Consider the following 21,260-nt stretch of genomic DNA (forward strand, 5'->3'; position numbering starts at 1 on the left):
CCCAAAATAAAATTGGTAAATTTTGAACCTGATATGTCGACTACAAATTTTATTGATATTTAATTCTTATATCAAAAGTAAAAGTGAAATTATTTTATCGATCAAACAGGAATGAAAAGATACTGAACCTAACCATCCTCGATGAGCCAGCTAAACACTATTTTTAAGTCAACAAAAAAATCCAATGAAGTAAACATGATTGTTCATATTCAATCATTCAAGCACAGTATAAAAAAAATACTAGCTTGCTGTCCATATTTATGAATGCCGCTATCAATATATTCCCTTTTAGGTGAACAATTTTGCAAATCCAAGTCCTTTAAAAAAATAATAAAAAAATTGCAAATCCAAACACTATATAAAGAGCTTTCCATATGCTATGATATCATCATCACAAACTCATAATATGGCTTCCAAACCAGGCATCCTTACAGACTGGCCTTGGAAACCTCTTGGGAGCTTCAAGGTTCTTTTACTTACTCAAATATGATACTGCATTTGTCATTTTTACAAAAATATTTTTATGAAAAAATAACTATTTACTTTAATTTTTTGATAAAGTTTTTGTTTGTCGCTTATAGTTCATATATTTAGCATGAATTTTGAAACATATAGTAATGTTTTGATATTGACTAACATATTATTCTCTGTCTTTGTCTTTGATGTGACTTGGTTATGGACATAAATTAAGTTCATGATTCTAAGCCCGTGGATTGCTCATAGCATGTACTCTTTCATATGGGGTGAAAGGGATCCAGTGTACCATGTCATATTTCCTTTTATGTTGATCAGAATGCTACACAACCAGATTTGGATTTCTATTTCACGTTACCAAACTGCTAAAGGAAAAAGCAAGATTGTTGACAAAGGCCTTGAATTCGAACAAGTTGATAGAGAAACCAATTGGTTAGTTCCAATTTTTTTTTTTTTTATTTTCCCTTTAAATAATACTTTTTCTATTAAACATTAATCTATGTTAAGATTTTGACTGTTTGGCATTTGCAGGGATGATCAAATATTGTTCACTGCACTAGTATATTATATAGGATACATGATATTTCCTATGGCTTCTAACTTACCATGGTGGAGAATAGATGGTGTGATTCTTACAGCAATATTGCATGCTGGACCAGTGGAGTTTTTATACTATTGGCTTCATAGAGCACTTCATCATCATTATCTATACTCTCGTTATCACTCTCATCACCATTCTTCAATTGTTACTGAGCCTATCACTTGTATGAACTTTTTTTCTTTCATTTTTGCATGCTTGATTTGTGAGTGTCCAAATTTTGGTGTCAAAATAACACAACTTTCTTATGTATTTTGACAGCTGTGACACACCCATTTGCGGAGCATTTGTCATATTTTACACTTTTTGCTATACCAATGTTGACAACATTGTTCATCAAAAAATCTTCTGTGGCTGCACTATATGGCTATGTCTTTTTCATTGATTTCATGAACAACATGGGTCATTGCAACTTTGAGTTCATTCCTAAGAAACTCCTCTCTTACTTTCCCATTTTGAAGTATCTCTCATACACACCATCGTAAGTTCAACAATGCTAACGAGCTTCCTAATTTCTAGTCACATTCCATATGCTAATTGTTTATTTTCTCCGTGATATATTTCCACAGGTTTCACTCACTGCATCACACCAAATTCAGGGCTAACTACTCACTTTTCATGCCAATGTATGACTACATTTATGGTACAGTGCATAAATCCACAGATGCTACATATGAAACCTCATTGATGAGACCAAAGGAGTCACCAGATGTGGTCCACTTAACACATTTAACTACACTTGATTCAATTTATCAAATGCGTTTAGGCTTTGCTTCCTTAGCTTCCAATCCTCAAACATCTAAATGGTATCTACACTTAATGTGGCCATTTACAATGTTCTCTATGCTTATCACTTGGATTTGTGGACGTGCCTTTGTTTTAGAAAGCAACACCTTCAATGATCTTAAGTTACAAAGTTGGATTATACCAAGATTTAAAACACAGGTATTTTTTTCTTCTTCTTCTCATTTGTGATTTTTCAGATTTTGTTTTCTCCTTGGAGAATGATTTAGTGATTACCAATGTAATATCCCTTTGGTTTCCTATTTTGTAGTATTTCTCAAAAGGGCAGAACATAACATTGAACAACTTGATTGAAGAAACAATTATGGAGGCTGAATTAAATGGAGCAAAGGTGATAAGTTTAGGACTTTTAAATCAGGTATTTTCACACTCCCCTTCTATTAATTTAGTAAATATTTAGATCATTAGAATTAATATTTTCTTCTAAGAATGTTACTTCATACTAGGCTGGATCATATTTTTTCTATTGTTCTTTGAAAGGAAAAATATTAGTATTGTTGGTAATAGGTTTTTTCTAGATTATCTTTGAAGAATGGTGGGTAATTTACCCACCAACCAATGAAAATGAGCAATTTGTTGGTGGGGTCAAGATAGTTCATAGATACCACTTAAAAATGTGCTTATGTGGCTAATGTGTATTGGTTGGGGTAAATTACCCACCATTCTTCCATGGGTATCCTAGTTGTCACCTAATAAGAATTATATATTCTGACGATAAAGATCGTTTTTTTGATCTTCTTATCACTTCACTCTTAACTCATCCATCTAAACCACCAAGTTAACGGTGTATCCGATCAGGTTGTAACCTTAATCGACTGTTTTTGTGTGTAAAATTCAATCGATCATAACTTCCAAATCATTTTATTTCCAACCAAGTGAGCAATTTTGAGGTGTCTATATCAGTTTTCTATAATACTTGCATGATTATTTGTTGACTCCTTTTTTTCCCACCCTATATTGATTTCACGCATGCCCTATGCAGTTCGGATTATATAATCCGAACGACGTAAAACCCCATAAAAACCTCCAAAACACGTTAAAACATTTCGGATTTTAGAATTCAAATAGGACGCACGAGAAACTCAAAGGATGAGAAAAGTAACGACCTTATTTGTTTAGGGAGCTCAAATCGTTCAACCCAAAAAAAAAAAGTCATTCGAAGGATGGAATCCGATAGATTAGCACAAAAAAGGAAATCCGAAAATATGTTTCGATAGATTTGTGTCATCAAAAAATACGTTCCGATAAATAGGATAAATCTGAAATATAGCTTTATGGAATTCGAAGTAGAATGATGATTTTTGATTTGAATAACCATGATGGGTGCAGAAACATCAGCTGAATGCACACTGTGAACTTTATATTGGAAGGTTACCACAATTGAAGATAAAAGTTGTAGATGGAAGTAGCCTAGCTGCTGCAACTGTGTTGAACAACATCCCCAAAGGGACAAATCAAGTGCTTCTTCGAGGCAAGTTCAATAAGGTTGCGTTTGCCATTGCTAATGCTTTATGCAGAAAAAATGTACAGGTATGTGCACACATAATGTATATGTGTGTCTATAGGTGCATTTTAAAATTAACTTATGCAATGCATCAACAAAATAAAAAGTTATATACACATCAAAACAACTAATACTCCACTGTATATTTCACTTTATATTTATAATAACGGTATGTGTGTGTCTACGGTAATTTTTATTTAATTTAATTAGTATTTAAGTTGTTTCATATATAGTCAGTTCTTACTTTGTGTGAAATAAGTAAATTGTCACATTTTTTAGGAGACATGGTGATTATTACTCTTTTTTTTATGCAAAGTAAACTCATAACATTTCATTTAAAATAATAGTGTCAATACAATGAGGAGGGGAGAGAAAAATACATGGGCTAGACTGAAATACAGACACTATAGCAAAATTGTGAGCGGCACTACAAGAGTGATTATTACTCTTTTTTTATGGTAGATGAGTGATTATTACTCTTGAATAGACTAGAACACAATTTATCTGAGGTTGGGTTCTAGAAGAGTATAACTAAGTCAACATACTTTTGAATTGTAATAAAAAAAAAAGTTAATATGTCTTTACCCCCTATAATTTGGACGAGTTCCGGTTTACCCCCTGTAAAAATAAAAGTTTAGATTCTAACCCTATAATATGAAGATTCTTCACAAAACACCCCTATAATATTAAGATTCTCCACAAAACACCTCTGACCCCATCCAGACGCTGATGTGGCACGCCACTGTGTAATTATTTTAATTTTTTTTTAAAACCTGACACATGTGTAATGGACGCTGACTGTATAATTATTTTTAGGCAAATTCTATGGTACATCCAATATATTTGAGTGTACCGGTACACTCACTCTTTAAATTAATGGTTAAATGAGTTGTTTTTTGAAGAAAAATATTATTTTCTATCATTTATATTTATAATAACTAAATCTTATTCATCAAAAGTGTTAACGAAATAAAATTAATTTTTTTTTTAAATTTTTAGCACTCATAATTGAGAATATTGATTATATTTTAGGATAATATGTAAAAAAATTACTATGATTCTTATAAACAATGAACTGATGTTTTTTCTTATGAAATGATGTTCTATAAAATATAAATATTGATAAATAGTTATTTATTTCATAAAAAATGATCTTTAATTTATAAAATTATTAAGAAAGACTACCGGTACACCTCATTTTGTGAGTGTACCGTAGAAATTCCCTTATTTTTATTTTTTATTTTTTTAAAGGGTACACGTGGCATTTGTGATTTTAAAAAAATAAATAAAAAACGCAAAAAACCATTAAAAATTAAATAAATTCTGCAAAAATTAATAAAAATGAAAAATATTCTGAAAAATAAAAAAATTAACGAAAAAATTAATTAAAATAAAAAATATGATTAAACAAATTTAAAAAATTCTGGAAAATTTAATAAAATAAAAATTAATCTGAAAATTTTAATAAAAATGAAAAAGAATCTGGTAAAATGAAAAATAATGACAAAAATTTTGAAAAATTAATAAAAGTTTTAGAAAATTTTAAAAAATAATAAAAAATCTGGAAAAAGTTAAAAATATGAGAAAAAAATATATATATTTCTGGAAAATTCAAGAACTTAATATATTTCGAAATTCATGAATATAATAAGAAAATACATTTTATTTTTTAGAAGAAAAAAGTTCAGATTTTTCTTTCGAAATTAAAAAGTTTGTTTTTTTTTATATACAAAAAATAAAAATATTGGAAAATATTTCAATAATTAAAAACACATAACATTAGATCATGAAGAATAGAATTAAGGGCTTCTTATTCAATAGTATAACATGACTTATATACCGGTGTCAATCAAAATCCATTGTATCTTGTTATTCATCTAGATTATATTTTCGAATAAAATAAAATTCTAGAAATAAATTTTCATAATCAAAATAACTATATAATATTATATTTTTTATTTTTTTATAATTTTAATTTAATTCAGAATTTTTTTATATTTTTTGAAAATTTTGATATATATAAATTTTGTTTTAACTTTTTCCAGATTTTTTTTATTTTTCGTGATTTTTTCTTAAATTTTCTAGATTTTTAATTTTTTCAGATTTTTTTTATTAAATTTTCTATATTTTTTTCATAATTGTTTTTTCATTTTAATTATTTTTTTCATTATTTTTTATTTTTAATAATTTTTCCAGATTTTTTTTTATTTTAAAAAAAAAATACAAATGCCACGTGTACCATTTAAAAAAAAAAATACAGTCATCACGCCACATAATCAGATATGCACAGTCAGCATGCCACATCAGCTCGCCACGTCAGCAATTATGCACAGTCACATAGGTCAGGGGCTAAAATCAAAGAATCTTATTTTACAGGGTTGGAATCTAAACTCTTTTGTTTTTACAGGGGGATAAACCGGAACTCGCCTAAATTAAGAGGGGTAAATACATATTAAAAAACTATGTCAACATATTAAAATCAAAGTTTGAATCTCAGTTTGTATCGAACCATCAACCTTCTTATTACAAACTTTTTTAACTCTTCGTTCTAGTCATCAAATCAATCTTGTATCCCTTAGGCGTTCATATTTAATGTCTGACATGTTTAAATATGATTAACTCAAGTAGAGGAAACATATAGAAAAAAAAAAAAAACAAATAATTTTTTTTTGAAAGAACAACATACGAATTAATTATGAGTGATTGGAATAGAAAGTAATAGTATTATATTTTATTTTCAATATCCAAATATAGACTTAAAATATATTACACGAGATTTTTTGGAGGCAATATCATTTTTGCTTAATAATTTTTTTTTGTTGATAAATTGCAAGCAGGTGGCTGTATTATATAAGGATGAGCTTATGGATCTTAGACAAAGGGTCTCGAAAGAAAGCTTGGTTGTTTCACCAATCAATACTCCAAAGGTTGATCCATTTTCTTTTATTTTAAAAAACCGTCAAAGTTTTATGGATTTGGATCATCTATATTGTAATTTTCACTTGCTTTTTCTTCATTTTTAGTCCCCACCATTAAACACACCATCCACCTTATAATTTTAACTCTCTTTTCTCTCTCATGTTTTGAAAGTCCACTTAAGAAAAAATTGAGAGATTCTCAATAGAGTGAATCTATTTTCCAATTTTATATTGAAAGTTTTTTGAAGAGTATTTTCCATATGAACATGTCCAAATAACTGCATAATTTATAAAGTAACATTGTTTAAGTTTGACACAAAACCCACATGCACACACATTCACACTATTAGGTTTTTTAGTGGCAAAATATTGTTTAACTTTGTTATTGTTGCAACATATTTCTACAATATTTTTTGGTAAGTTGCACAACATATATAATGCTAAAAAATTCATTTAATAACTGATTAATAAGTTATTTTATCATATTATGAGTCTAACAAAAACATGGTTTTTTTTATCTTGTCTAATAGATATGGTTAGTTGGGGATGAATGGGATGAATATGAGCAAATGGAAGCACCGAAAGGATCATTGTTCATACCATTTTCTCATTTTCCTCCAAAGAAAATGCGAAAAGATTGCTTCTACCACTATACACCAGCAATGATTACTCCTACTACATTCATGAATTCACACTCTTGTGAGGTGTGTAATTAGCATATTTTTATATCCTTCGGTATACTATTATAATAACATACATTAAAATTTTAAAATGTTACTACATTAATTAATGTATTTATGTAACAGAATTGGCTTCCAAGAAGAGTTATGAGTGCATGGCGTATTGCTGGAATAATTCATGCCTTAGAAGGATGGAATGTTCATGAATGTGGTGACACTATACTTAGCATTGAGAAAGTTTGGGAAGCAAGTATTCGTCATGGTTTCCAACCTCTGAAGAATATTCTCACAAATTAACCAAGTGTGACAAATGGGTTTACATTATCGATATACATTCCTCAACTTTGACGAAGTTTGTTTTGCATGAATACAAGGCAAATTTTCACCAAAGTTTCTAATCTAAACATTTTCCATGTATAATGTTTCAATTTTCAAAATGTGTTGAAATTACTACTTAAAATATGCATTGTTAATTTTATTTTGTAAGAAGGTCTCAAACGCAATTTATCGATAATAATTGATGAATTTGATTTATCAATAATTTTGTCAATTTTTTTAAAGTAACAAGCATTTTTAGTTCATGTGAAAAAATATAAGGTTATATGCCTGAAATTTCACGTTCTTTCATTTTTAGTCTCCAAACTTATCACACACACCATTTAAAAATAAAAATTATGTGGCAAATAAAGATTCATGTGGTCTTGTTGACACAATCAAGGGAGAAGCTAGTCTTTTGAGTTTTGAGAGGGTTCAATTTTTTTTTCTTCAATAAGTCAAACAAGTCCATTGAAATTGACATTAGAGATAATCGAACCAAATACCTTGAGATGAGTACAGTATAAGATCTTAAGCCATTAGGGTTCAACTTCAATTGACCCCTCTGAAACCTTAAAAATGTAAAACAATACTCTTATGTATTTTGCATTTCAAACCCCACTAATTTAGAGGTCCAAGCTCCATACAGTTTTCCCAACCACTCGCGTCGTCTTCCTTATGGTTGTTGTCATTCTACAAGGTGTGCAAAGGGTTAGTCATGTGGTGACGCATCCAGATCTTTTTGGATTTTGATGGTTGGTGGTGATTTTGTGATCTCTCTTCTGATATTCGGTATTGCCTCCTCCACGTTGGAAGGCAAGGTAGCTTGCGTCAGTGCTACATGTTATGCGTGTTCATGTCCTAGAATTCTCTGAATATTTTTCAAATATGTTGAATTCTGCTTATTTCCATAGACAAGGTTTTGCGTCGTTGTTGTTTGAGTATCCACTTAGTCCTTGTTACCGACTTCGAAATGCTTTACTATCCTAGTCATTTGTATGATTGACATTGGACTCAAAAGAGTCAGTATTTCTTATTGTCATCGTTGCAAGGAGTATTTCGTTCTTGGACTCTCGTGTTAACAGACGATCAATAAACCAGTTTGTGGACCTCTAATTAGTGCTTGTTATGATAAACTAAAGGTTGGTTCTACCTGTGTAATTTAAAATGTTTGTAATATCCGTATGGGCAGGCCTACACTTTTGTGAGAATTTACTAGTTTAGGTTTTATTTACTCAATTTTTTTTGTATATTTTTTTTCTTCCCTTTTTTAATAATACATGAACAGTTGGCAAAGGATTAAAGTCTCAAAAGTTTGCCAACCTAGTTTGAATGTCTTCTATTCTCTTTGATGTCATCATGCTCTTAACCAGAGGCCATGGATACTTATATTTTCCATAGAGCAACGATATTATATGGAGACAATAACTATAGTATTATACTCATTGACGGAAAATACTTGTATATGATCACGCAGATTATTTGACCACACTCACAAAAAAATACATATATTTAATTATTTTAAAATATACATTTTTTAATTCTATTCTCTTGTTTACAATTCTTTTCCAAATATGTGTATGTCTAAATAATGAATGAGTGGTGAAGCTGTCCAATTTTTTACGTGGTGGTCAAATATAACAAAGTAAAATAAAATTTATTTTTAAATTAATATATCAAAATTTAGTCCTTAAGCAAAAAGCAAACACAATAATTTTACTTACATTAAATATAAATTTAAGATGTAGTTTAATTACTTATATAAAATAGAAAATTCACAACTAAGAATCATTTGCAAGAAAGTCATTGTTTCTTTCATTTGAGTTTTACCTTTACAATTTTTATTGTTAACGTATATTCCTCTTTACAGTTGCTTAAGAAATCAGAAGTGTCAAAATAACGAAATAAATATATATCAAACAAGTGACAATTATTTAAGTATTTTTTTACCTAATTTTTTTTTGTTGTTGACAAAAATTAAAGATATTCATTCATTTAAATTGATAGAGTATATCGATACAATGCAAATTCGCTAAAAACAAAAAGGATGAATCTGCGAATAAACTCACAAAATCCATGTTAATAGCAAAAACGGCTAAGTACAAAAGGCTACACATATGATTATATTCAAGTCTCCGAAATATCCATGTCTTCGAATCTGCAACGTTGACGACATCAAAGTCATTGATTGTATTTGCACTGGATCAAAGCTGATTTGCGAACAACGTTGCATAAAGACTACGAACAATCCAACGTCGCAATAAGACGACGAAATCATGAAAGAAAAAATGAAATAGATGAAAAATTATTTATTTCAATAAAAAGAAAAAGAAAAATGAGTTAGAGTATCATCATAATTCTCTAAAGTTTTTGACAAATAAACTTTTCTTTTAAGGACAAATAAAGTTATTTAGGGTATCTAAAGATAAAATATACTTGTTCACATAAAAAAAAATAGGATTCCGAAAGTTATCCAATACAAAATCATAGGTGGATAGCTGCACCCCTTAAAATGAGTTCGGGTATGCTCCATTTAGGCTAAGTTTCATTTACTCCATTTAGAGTTTAGATGCAACACATGTGGCAAAAAAAAATATAACGGTTGAGATTTTAAATTAAAAAATAAGTATTTGTTTAATAAAAATACATAATAATAACAAACAAATTATGTTCCCTTTTTCTCTCATATCGCAACAACATTCTATTATTTTTTAATTTAAAATCTCAACCATTAGATATTTTTTTGCCACATATCTTACCTCCAAATCCTAAATGGAGTACCCGAACTCCCTGCAAATAATATGACAAAATTGTTGTCTTCAAAAAAGAAAAAATATGACAAAATTGTTGAGACCAAAACTTTTTTTTAAGTGGAGTTGTGATCATGACCAAGACTTCACCCATTCAAATCCCCATAAAATTTATTAAAGAAACGACGGTAGGTGGAGAGGAGAGGTCGCCGTCACTGTCAACCACAATCAAAGCTGAAAATAAAATATAAATGTAACGGGGACCAAGCACCAGAAGCAATCGGGAACAAAGCAGTACTAGAATATACATTAAGACTCAAATATGGCAATGGGGTAGTCCACCTTTATTGAGGAGTAAAAGCTTAAGTACGTAAATGATCCATGCAAATACTATGAATTAAGGGCATTGGATTTAGTCTTTGTAAATAATTAAATTAGTTTCAGTTCTTACAAATATAATTTTTGGTTTTGGCCTTTGGTGTTTTGCTTTAGTGCTCCTCAAATCAATTCATATTTAATTTGATCTTTGTAATATTCATTTTTCTCCTTAATTTGAGGAATTAAGATCATATTCGTAAGCATAAATCAATTGTTAGGAATATTGTATGTAATATTCTAAATACCTCCCCCCTTATTCATCAAACCAAAATATTTGATATTTAATTTGCAATGACGATTTGCATATTTAACAATTGATATTTAATTTGTAATGACATCCACTTGTGCGTGTGAGTTTATAATAACTTTGCCATTTCGTCTATCTAGCTAAAAAAAAAAAATAGATGTTTGTGAAAAATAGTGGTTTCAGAAGTACTCTCGCTTTTTTCGTAAACCTTATTTAATTAATTAATTATATTATAGAATAATAATCGATCTGGTTCTATATATACGAAAATATTATTTTTCTTCTTCGATTTTATTGAATAATTGATATATCTATTAGTTCAATGGTGTTTGGATGGAGCTCTGGTGGTCCCATGATGGTCGACGATTTGGCGTCCCCACAGTTGGCAGCCGCCTCCCACCATCGCTAATACTATTAATTTAAAAAATAAATAATTAAAAAAATTAGAAAATTCAATTGTTATATAATAAATAATTTTTTATATTTATTACCTATTGGTTTTTTGGGTGACCACAAAAATAACCTATTATTTTATCTATACTATATATAAAGAAAATAAGCTTAAAATACATGAGTTTGAGCTGACTTTTTCATTACCTATTTTACCCTTCATTTAAACTATTTTATTTACTATTTTATCCTTTAAAAATATTACTTTAAATTTTAAATAGAATAGGAAATATCCCACTGCATTAGAAACAATGTTAAAAATACTATATACGAAGGAGATATAGATTTTGGGCTAAATTTTTTATAATTCCAATTATATCTTCAAACAAATTTTCTTATATTAATGTTATATTATTGGTGGTATTAAAAAAGATTTATATAATATTTGTTAAATTATTGTTTTTATTGAAAAATATAAACATGGTTTTTTGGGTTTGTTACAATTTAAAAGTCACAAATATTTGTACTTATAATTTTAATCAAAATCAAAATTTCATATAAAATACCGTTTGTAACACCCCGTTTTCCCAGCTTAAAAATTTCAAAAACATTTATCAGAGTAATTCACATAAACGGAATGCTACACTTCTAAGAATCATAATTAGGATAATTAACTAATTATCTTTCCAAAATTCATCAACATATTAATTCAAAAACTTGCAGCGGAATTTATTTAAACATCTAACATAGTCTTGGCACGTAGGTCTCATCAAAATATCTCATAGAATTTCGGTTAAACAGCTTAATCCATCAACATCATAAGTCAACCACGTAAAGGAAATGAAGCATGCATCAAAATACCTCATCCCGTTACGTATCAGAGCACCTAAGACACACGTGGAAGATAGTCCACTCGCGACAGCATTCTAACAACTTATTCTCGATCACCTGCAAGTTACTCATACGAAGAGCAACATTTCCAAGCAGAAGGGGTGAGATTCACAAAACAATAATAATAGATATATAAATCATCAACTTAATTAAATAACATAATTAACAACATATATTCCAACAATAATATTCCTACTTCTTCAACTTTAATAACTCTTACTAAATCAACCAACAACGACAACAACAACTCAACAACAACAACAATCTCTCCATCAACAACAACGACAACAACACAACCTACAACAACGACAATATCACCATCAACGACAACGACAACAACACAACCAACAACAACGACAATATCTCCATCAACAACAACGACAACAACAACTCAACAACAACAACAATATCTCCATCAACAACAACGACAACAGCACAACCAACAACAACTACATCAACGTGATACCATTTCCATCGTGTTGAATGACTAAGCATTGCAGAGCATAAGCCCTCACCAGTTGAATGACAAGGCATTCCAGGGCATAACCCCTCAACGGTTGAATGATTAACATTCCAGGGCATGAGCCCTCAACAGTTCCTAATCATAAAAGGACTCAACTTGTGTATATCAGCATACAACTCAACTACGACAACGACTGTGCATAATAACTATGACTTACTCCCCAACTTGGTCAACATCAACAACCTATGACTCCGTTACTTAGAACGACAACTCAAAACTTACAACTCGAACCAACACCTTGTATATTCTAATTGAATGCAATTAAGCATAAACCAGCAATCATCAACAATCATATTCAATCAACAGCAACACAACAATATACAACAGCGTGATATAACAATATCTTATGCAATTCAACGATGTCTAACATTTCCATGTAATCCAAGTAATACGTATACAATTTTATCATATTAAACAACCTCAATTCATCATAACCAACTTCACAGATCATCATTAATATCCTATACATCTTTCATTGCTATCCCAAAGTTCAACTCACAACCACTCGTGCGACAAAGCCACATGAATCCTACACAAGGCAGTCTGTCAAGCACTAGCTCGCGAGGCGAGAGCCTCACTCGCCACGGCGAGTTAGGGTAAAACACTCAAGAATCCATTCTGACACTATTCCAAGTTCAATCTCATTCTAAAACTTTGCCTAATCATTGTAGTACATGTTCAGGCCCTCAAAAACATCCAAGGTTAAACTCACAGCTTAAAAACACGAAATCTTGCAAGCTCTCTGGTCACACTCGCTACGGCGAGTAAACTTGTTCGCCATGACGAGCTACGAGGTGCAACTCGCGAGGCGAGTAACTTCTGCTCGCGAGGCGAGCGATGACCTTCATCACTCACTGTGGCGCGGATCATCACTCGGGAGGCGAGCGATGAATATCAGTACGGGCAGATTGCAGTTTTTCTCAAAAATTCACCCAATCCCATAGTTCTAACCCCAAAACTGATTCTAAACATCAATACATGAAACATCTAAGGTCTGTTCATCATTTCTACATCAATTCATCCTAATTCCATCGTTTAATCATCAATTCTCATCATAAGGCTAATTTCCAATTCTCCAAATTTATTCATAACCTTTATTAAAATAGAATCATAATTACATAAACTAAAATCATTGCAAGTTAGCCTCACCCTTACCTTAGATAATCGAAATCGCAGCCCTTCTAGGTCCTCTTCCCTTTTCTTGACTTTTCTCCCTTTTCTCTGTTGTACGTGAAAACTGCTTCTGACTTCTATTTTCTAATTCTTTAATAAATATAACCTCCCAATATTCCTTAACTCCTCTTAATTCTATTAATTCTAATTTAACCCCAAACTCCAAAATAGTTCTAATTCTCACTTATTCTATTAAATAATAAAAATAGCCATTTAATAAAATACACCACACCACAAAATCAACATGAATCATTTAAAAATCATATAAAAGACTTTAAATCAACTAAAAATAATTATATAAAATTGAAACGTTACACCGTTCATAATTTACTGCGTTAGCTCAATAAAAAGAACGGAAAGATTGACACGCGAGTGCCCGTTTTTTCGCTAGTGTGAAATAAAGTAAGTTGATTTCTTTCATTGTACAACTAAAATTTGATAACTTGTGAGAGACCGTGTAAAAATACATCTAAAACAAGTGTTAATTTGATTACAAGTGAGTGAAACAAATATAATAAAGAGTTAAATTTTTTATTTTTTTTTTTCTAAAAATATACCAACTTTTCGTTTTAGTCCTTCTAAAAATTTTCTTTAACTTTTAGTCCCTACAAAATTTTCAATCACTACTTTTGGTCCATATTTTTAATTTAATTTTTATATTTTTTAATGAAATTGTGCAGAAATGTGTAAAATATTCTAAAAAAATCCCAAAAAAAGTAGAATTTTTGTAACAAAACACAAATTAAATATGAATTTTTAACCTTAAAAAATATAAAAACTCATATTAAATTCATGTTTTGTTAAAAAGTTCTAATTTTTTTGGGAGAGATTCTTATAATATTATGAATTTTTCTGAAATTTTTTATTCAAAAATATGAATTTTACATATGAGTTTACTTTAAAAGATGGACTAAAAGTGCAGATGAAAATTTTTGAAGCACTAAATGTCGAAGAAATTTTTTGGAGAGACTAAAACAAAAAATTGACATATTTATAGGGAGCAAAAACATATTTAATCCTATAATAAAAGTACAACCAAATAAAAATACCGTGTCTTTTCCTTAAAAAAAAAAAATATACCGTGTCTTCACCAAAAAAAAATATATATATATACCGTGTGTGATAACTTTTAAGTTGTCAAAATAATTTTTTTACGTAAAAAAACGAAAAATAGCATATTCAATCACATGAAGACAAAAAAAAGTGCATGTATATGATAGAATATGGAAAATGTTGTCCATTGAGAATAACTCAGTTGGTAGGACATTGCATTATTATATTTAGGGGCTGTGGTTCGAACTCCGGACACCCCATTTATTCACCTTATAAGGTGAATTCTAGCCACTGGGCTATCTGACCAAAAAAATAAAAAAAGAATATGGAAAATTTTACATAGACGATTATACACCCTTGTACATTCTATACACTAAGAAGAAAGAAGAGCAAATGAAAATGAAAGAGAAAGTGTACTTGGATGATATTTTGCAAGTGGGCGCGGTTCGAAGATATTATGTATACAATGTTTTCTGAGAGGATCATATATATACAAACGTTGTTTCCTGCATATCAATATTCAATAGCATTGAATGATATATATAACAGAGTAGCAGAAATCTGGTTTCCACCTCTGGACCAGATTGCATTTAGTTGATGAAATTAACCGTACATCTTACTATTCACGAGACTCAACCACCATTTCGATCGCTCTAAAAACAACCACAGTTAAACATGTTTTTACCCTCGTAAAGTTGGTAATTTTTTTATGTTTGTTTGATTTGTCAATTCATGTATGCCGTATATAAAGAGTTCCATATACTATATTATCTTCATCCCAAATTCATAATATGGCTTCCAAACCAGGAATCCTTACAAACTGGCCTTGGAAACCTCTTGGGAGTTTCAAGGTTCTTTTAATTTACTCTCATTCACAACTATATATCTCTCCACTCTCTAAAAAAAAAGTTTATAGGTCATAGTTTTACGGTTTATTTTTGAAGCATTTCAAGTTTTGATTTCTGACTGACATTATTATTTATCTTTGTGTTGCATGTATCATGTTATGGACACTAATTAAGTTCGTGATTCTAATCCCATGGATTGGCCACAGCATATACTCTTTCATATGGGTTGAAAGGGACCCAATACAATATCTCATATGTCCTTTTATATTGGTCAGAATGCTACACAATCAGATTTGGATTTCTATCTCACGATATGAAACTGCTAGAGGCAAAAGCAAAATTGTTGACAAAAGCCTTGAATTTGAACAAGTCGATAGAGAAACCAATTGGTTAATTCCAAATTCTAAATTGCCTTTAAATATTTGTCTTTCTTAATTAAATAGAGGCTATATAAATATGATCCATTGATGATTTATTAAAAAAAAATTATATATCTCCATTGATAATATAATGATGATTTTATCTTAAAATAGATCAAAATTAATTATAATTTTTTTTATCTAACTATTAGGGTTTTGATTGTGTGTGGACATTTGCAGGGATGACCAAATTTTGTTCACTGCACTGTTATACTACATAGGATACATGATATTTCCTATGGCTTCTAACTTACCATGGTGGAGAATAGATGGTGTGATTCTTACAGCAATATTGCATGCTGGACCAGTCGAGTTTTTATACTATTGGCTTCATAGAGCACTTCATCATCATTATCTATACTCTCGTTATCATTCTCACCATCATTCTTCAATTGTCACTGAGCCTGTCACTTGTATGAACTCTTTTTCTCTTCATTTTTGCATGCTTCTGTTTACTTTCTAGACGCAAAAACAAAAAATATTTTAAAAAGTTTATGTTTATTTTAAATTGTTAACAAGGAAATGAAAGATTCATGTACTCAATATTTGTAATATAGAAAGGTGAAAAGCAAAATAGGAATAATGCATTTTCAAGAATTTAATGAAACAGTACTTTGATCCTTCCAAAAATATTTAAAATGCTAGATCTGTTTTCCAAACATTAAGATAATATAAAATATTATATTGTTATTATTGGTTGAGATGAAAGAAAAAAAATCATAGGAAGCAAGGACTTTAATTCATTTTTGTCCATTACATAACAAAATTTCATTTGGAAGTAACGTTCTTTTTTTTTTTTTTGGACAGCTGTGGCACACCCATTTGCCGAGCATTTGTCATATTTTACACTTTTTGCTATACCAATGTTAACAACATTGTTCATCAAAAAATCATCTGTGGCTGCACTATATGGCTATGTCTTTTTCATTGATTTCATGAACAATATGGGTCATTGCAACTTTGAGTTCTTTCCTAAGAAGCTCTTCTCATACTTTCCCCAATTGAAGTATCTCTCTTACACACCATCGTAAGTTTACAATGTTTAATATTGTAATGAAATTCATAACTTCTACAATCAAAGTCCATATACTAATTTATTTTCTTCTTGGTTTCCATAGGTTTCACTCATTACATCACACTAAATTCAGGAGAAATTACTCACTTTTTATGCCAATGTATGACTACATTTATGGTACGGTAGATAAATCCACAGATGTTATATATGAAACCTCATTGATGAGACCAAAGGAGTCACCAGATGTGGTCCACTTAACACATTTAACAACATTTAATTCCATCTATCAATTACGTTTAGGCTTTGCTTCATTAGCATCCAACCCTCAAACATCTAAATGGTACCTACATTTAATGTGGCCCTTTACAATGTTCTCTATGCTTATGACTTGGATTTGTGGACGTGCCTTTGTTTTAGAAAGCAACTCCTTCAAGAATCTCAAGTTGCAATGTTGGCTTATACCAAGATTTAAAAGACAAGTATGGTTTCTTTTTTCTTTCTATTTGTGACTTTAGATTTTGCATTGTAATTTTTTGTTTAATCAATGTAATACCCTTCTGATTTCATTTGTACGTAGTATTTCTCCAAATGGCAGAGCAAAACATTTAACAACTTGATTGAAGAGGCAATTGTGGAGGCTGAGTTAAATGGAGCAAAGGTGATAAGTCTAGGACTTTTTAATAAGGTCATTACTCACACCCCTACCATTAATTTATTTATTAGTATCACTTATTTTTCTGAAGAAAAAAAATGAAAATATTTATTTTATTTTATTATTATTATTTGTGATACCAAAAACTATTTTACGATAAGATTTGAAATTATTTTCTGAGACCACAAAGTCTTTAGTCTTACCACACTCACTAAATATGGACAGTATTAATCATTTTCTTCTATTGGCTTGTTTGGATGGATATGCGGCGGAACAAGTATTCTCCTGTCCCACACCAAAATTGACGTGGTATTGTTCGTAAATGTGGGACATTGATTTGGTTTCTCTAATAATCAATTGATTCATTCAATGGTAAAGAATTTGAGCCGCTTAAACAATTCGAATAAGAGGTTTAAACCTTTTTTTTTTTTTTTTTAATTTTTAAGGAAAAGGTTTAATACCTAACTCTTGGTATGAAAAAAAATCGGTTTAAAAGAAAAAATAATTGATTGTTTGTCACACATGTTCGCCAAAGACCACCGAAAATCTATAGCAAAAATGTTAGATTATTTAAAATTGAAAAAGTTGAAGATTATTTAAAATAAAATTTCATGATTAAGGGATCTCAAACTAGATATTTCAGTATTAAATATAAGAGTTCATTTATATAGTTTTCAATAGGTGAGTGTATATTAATGTTTACTAAAAATCAAAAATAACTTTTATATATAGCTCTAGCAAATTCGAAGTAGAATAATGATTTTTTATTTGAATAACCTTTGATGGATGCAGAATCATCAGCTTAATGAACGCCATGAACATTATATTGGAAGGTTACCACAATTGAAGATAAAAGTTGTAGATGGAAGTAGCCTAGCTGCTGCAACTGTGTTGAACAACATTCCCAAAGGGACAAATCAAGTGCTTCTTCGAGGCAAGTTCAATAAGGTTGCGTTTGTCATCGCTAATGCTTTATGCAAGAAAAATGTACAGGTAAGTGCAAGTGCTATATGTGTGTACATTGTTTATGTCTTTGAATATATTTATTCAAAAAAAAACATACTGTCTTCGAATATAAGCTTAAGCTTAAATATGCAAACCGGATTTATTCTATGATTATAACATCCCTTCAAAATTAGTGTTATATTTCAATTTGATTCTCTTCAAAATTGAAATGTAGACTCAAAAATATTACTACTACCAAGTAGTATGACTTGTTAAAGTTTAAGTTATTCGAATGATTTATGGATGAATTGCAAGCAGGTAGTTGTGTTATATAAGGATGAGCTTAAAGAGCTTGAACAAAGGATCAACACGTCAAAAGGAAACTTGGCTCTTTCACCATTCAATACACCAAAGGTTGGTCCAACATTTTTTATTTTATTTTAAAAGTCGTCACAATCTTAACTAGTAATTATGCATGCACCACATAATTCGAAATTTATTTCATAACTAATTCATAAAACTTTTAAAATAATTATATATTGTACCATAAACAAAAAGAAAACCTTTTAATGATAAAACAAGGATACTTCATTTTGTAATACTAATTATGAGCCTAGCAGATATGGCTAGTTGGAGATGAATGGGATGAATATGAGCAAATGGAAGCACCGAAAGGATCATTATTCATACCATTTTCTCATTTCCCTCCAAAGAAAATGCGAAAAGATTGCTTCTACCACTATACACCAGCAATGATTACTCCTACTACATTCATGAATTCACACTCTTGTGAGGTGTGTAAATAGCATATTTTTATATCCTTCAGTATACTATTATAATAACATACATTAAAATTTTAAAATGTTACTACATTAATTAATGTATTTATGTAACAGAATTGGCTTCCAAGAAGAGTTATGAGTGCATGGCGTATTGCTGGAATAATTCATGCCTTAGAAGGATGGAATGTTCATGAATGTGGTGACACTATACTTAGCACTGAGAAAGTTTGGGAAGCAAGTATTCGTCATGGTTTCCAACCTCTGAAGAATATCCTCACAAATTAACCAAGTGTGACAAATGGGTTTACATTATTGATATACATTCTTCTTGTTTGAGTTATCAAAGTTTGTTTTTCATTATCAAAACATGAAGGTTGACCGGAGTTTTTGAACTCTAAGATTTCCATGTATGTTCTAAAAAACCATGTATGCTATTTAAATTTAAGATGTTTTGAAATTACTACTAAAAGTGAATGGTTACTTTCATTTTATATCTCGATTTATCGATATTACTTGATCGATTAATTTTTGTCAATAACTTTTCGACATTTCTATATAAGGCAACTAGCAATTTTAGTTTGTGTTCAAAATAAAAAATGTCCCTGAAATTTTATATTCTTTCATTTTTAGTCTCTTTGAAATTTTGTAGTGTCAATTTGTTGTTTGTGAATTTTGTTGTGCACAAGTTCGTCGAGTGGAGATTTTTGATTGCCATGAGAGTTAGCTTAGTGATTCCAACAATTTCATTTTGATTCATGTCTTTGTTAGGCTGGCCATGCGAGCCAAAGGAATTTTCGAACCAAATCCATAGATTTCACCTCGACATAGGACACATGTAGGTCGCCAAGCAAGGAGCAATGTGGAGAAAATACATTGTGGAAGTAGGTCACATCATCGTGTGAGCATTTAGTTTGCCCCGGTATTTAAGTGTTCTTAACATATTTTAACCTATTTTAAAACTTCTTCACAGAGAAACCCTCTCACTCAAACTTCCAAATTCCTCATAATTCTTTCAAATTTTGATCAACATTATTGCTCCTAAATAGAAGGGAGCAACTCTAACAGGTGTGAATAAAATAACTTCCAATTTTCCATGATTTTATTTTTAACAAAATGGGTGGGAATAAAATATTCCCATGAAGGTGGGGATAAAACTTAAGTAACCACACATAGTAACTACCCATATTCCCCATGTTTACAAATAATCCTAAGAATGTAGTAAATATTAACCATACACTTTTTTTTGAAAAGTACCCGGAATTAAGATTCTACTTCTTAATTTCTAGGAAAATTATTCCTGTGTATAAATTTTTCATCCAAGAAGCAAACTTGATGAACTAAATTGAGCATATTTGAACTCAAATGAATGTGTGCTCTTCTTTTGTAGGTATGGAGCAAGATTTGGATGACGAACGATTGTTTATGTCAATGGTTGAGACATCATTGTTGAAATAATTAGACATCAAATTACTAGCATATATGTGTTCTCTTTTTTATTTTAAGGAAGGATGGACCATAGTCTCTATGTGAGTAAAAAATAAAAAAGATTTTTTATCAAAAATAAAATGAGTTAAATATATTTTTAATCCCTATAAATATACTCAATTAGTATGTATATCATATATAATATGCAAGGGTTGGAGTTCTAGTCATTAGCTACTTGAATGCAAGTATTATAAAGAACTTGAACATGCCATCAACTGTACCAAAAATATGAGCAATACCAACTGCTGAAATCAGTCTACTGTTGCAATCTCACTGAATATAATATACAGACACCAATACCAAAAGATTACAGTGCCAAAAGAAGTATGAGATTCTGATCAATCAGCTTCAACTTTTTCACTATGGATGACGGATCAATCAGTCTTGCAATGCTTGTATCATTAAGTGGTGCATAC

The 21,260-nt window shown here is 30.1% G+C and overlaps 1 protein-coding gene across 2 annotated transcripts; it reads left to right on the forward strand.

Moving 5' to 3' along the window:
* Positions 1 to 367: 367 nt before the first annotated feature.
* Positions 368 to 19,816, forward strand: LOC11414816 (very-long-chain aldehyde decarbonylase CER1). Of its 2 annotated transcripts, none has more exons than XM_003624972.4 (10): positions 368 to 466; positions 692 to 906; positions 1,006 to 1,238; positions 1,334 to 1,553; positions 1,642 to 2,017; positions 2,127 to 2,234; positions 3,206 to 3,406; positions 6,218 to 6,307; positions 6,829 to 7,002; positions 7,105 to 7,463. In XM_003624972.4, the coding sequence occupies exons 1-10, from the start codon at positions 380 to 382 to the stop codon at positions 7,273 to 7,275; spliced, it is 1,875 nt and encodes a 624-aa protein (XP_003625020.2). In that variant the 5' UTR covers positions 368 to 379; the 3' UTR covers positions 7,276 to 7,463. The 2 variants fall into 2 exon arrangements, with proteins under 2 accessions (XP_003625020.2, XP_003625022.1); XM_003624974.3 differs by lacking the exons at positions 368 to 466; positions 692 to 906; positions 1,006 to 1,238; ... (5 more) ...; positions 6,829 to 7,002; positions 7,105 to 7,463 and adding exons at positions 15,392 to 15,549; positions 15,721 to 15,935; positions 16,146 to 16,378; ... (5 more) ...; positions 19,198 to 19,371; positions 19,474 to 19,816.
* The last annotated feature ends 1,444 nt before the right edge of the window (positions 19,817 to 21,260 follow it).

Source organism: Medicago truncatula, chromosome 7, assembly GCF_003473485.1.
Source record: "Medicago truncatula cultivar Jemalong A17 chromosome 7, MtrunA17r5.0-ANR, whole genome shotgun sequence".
Lineage (NCBI taxonomy): Eukaryota > Viridiplantae > Streptophyta > Magnoliopsida > Fabales > Fabaceae > Medicago > Medicago truncatula.

What these genes read in the sequence shown, in the direction of transcription:
- LOC11414816 (XM_003624972.4), top strand. Translation starts at nt 380, where the DNA reads ATGATATCATCATCACAAACTCATAATATGGCTTCCAAACCAGGCATC. An exon ending in AACCTCTTGGGAGCTTCAAG is followed by an intron (nt 467 to 691) that starts GTTCTTTTACTT and finishes ACATAAATTAAG; the next exon opens with TTCATGATTCTAAGCCCGTG. An exon ending in GTTGATAGAGAAACCAATTG is followed by an intron (nt 907 to 1,005) that starts GTTAGTTCCAAT and finishes TGGCATTTGCAG; the next exon opens with GGATGATCAAATATTGTTCA.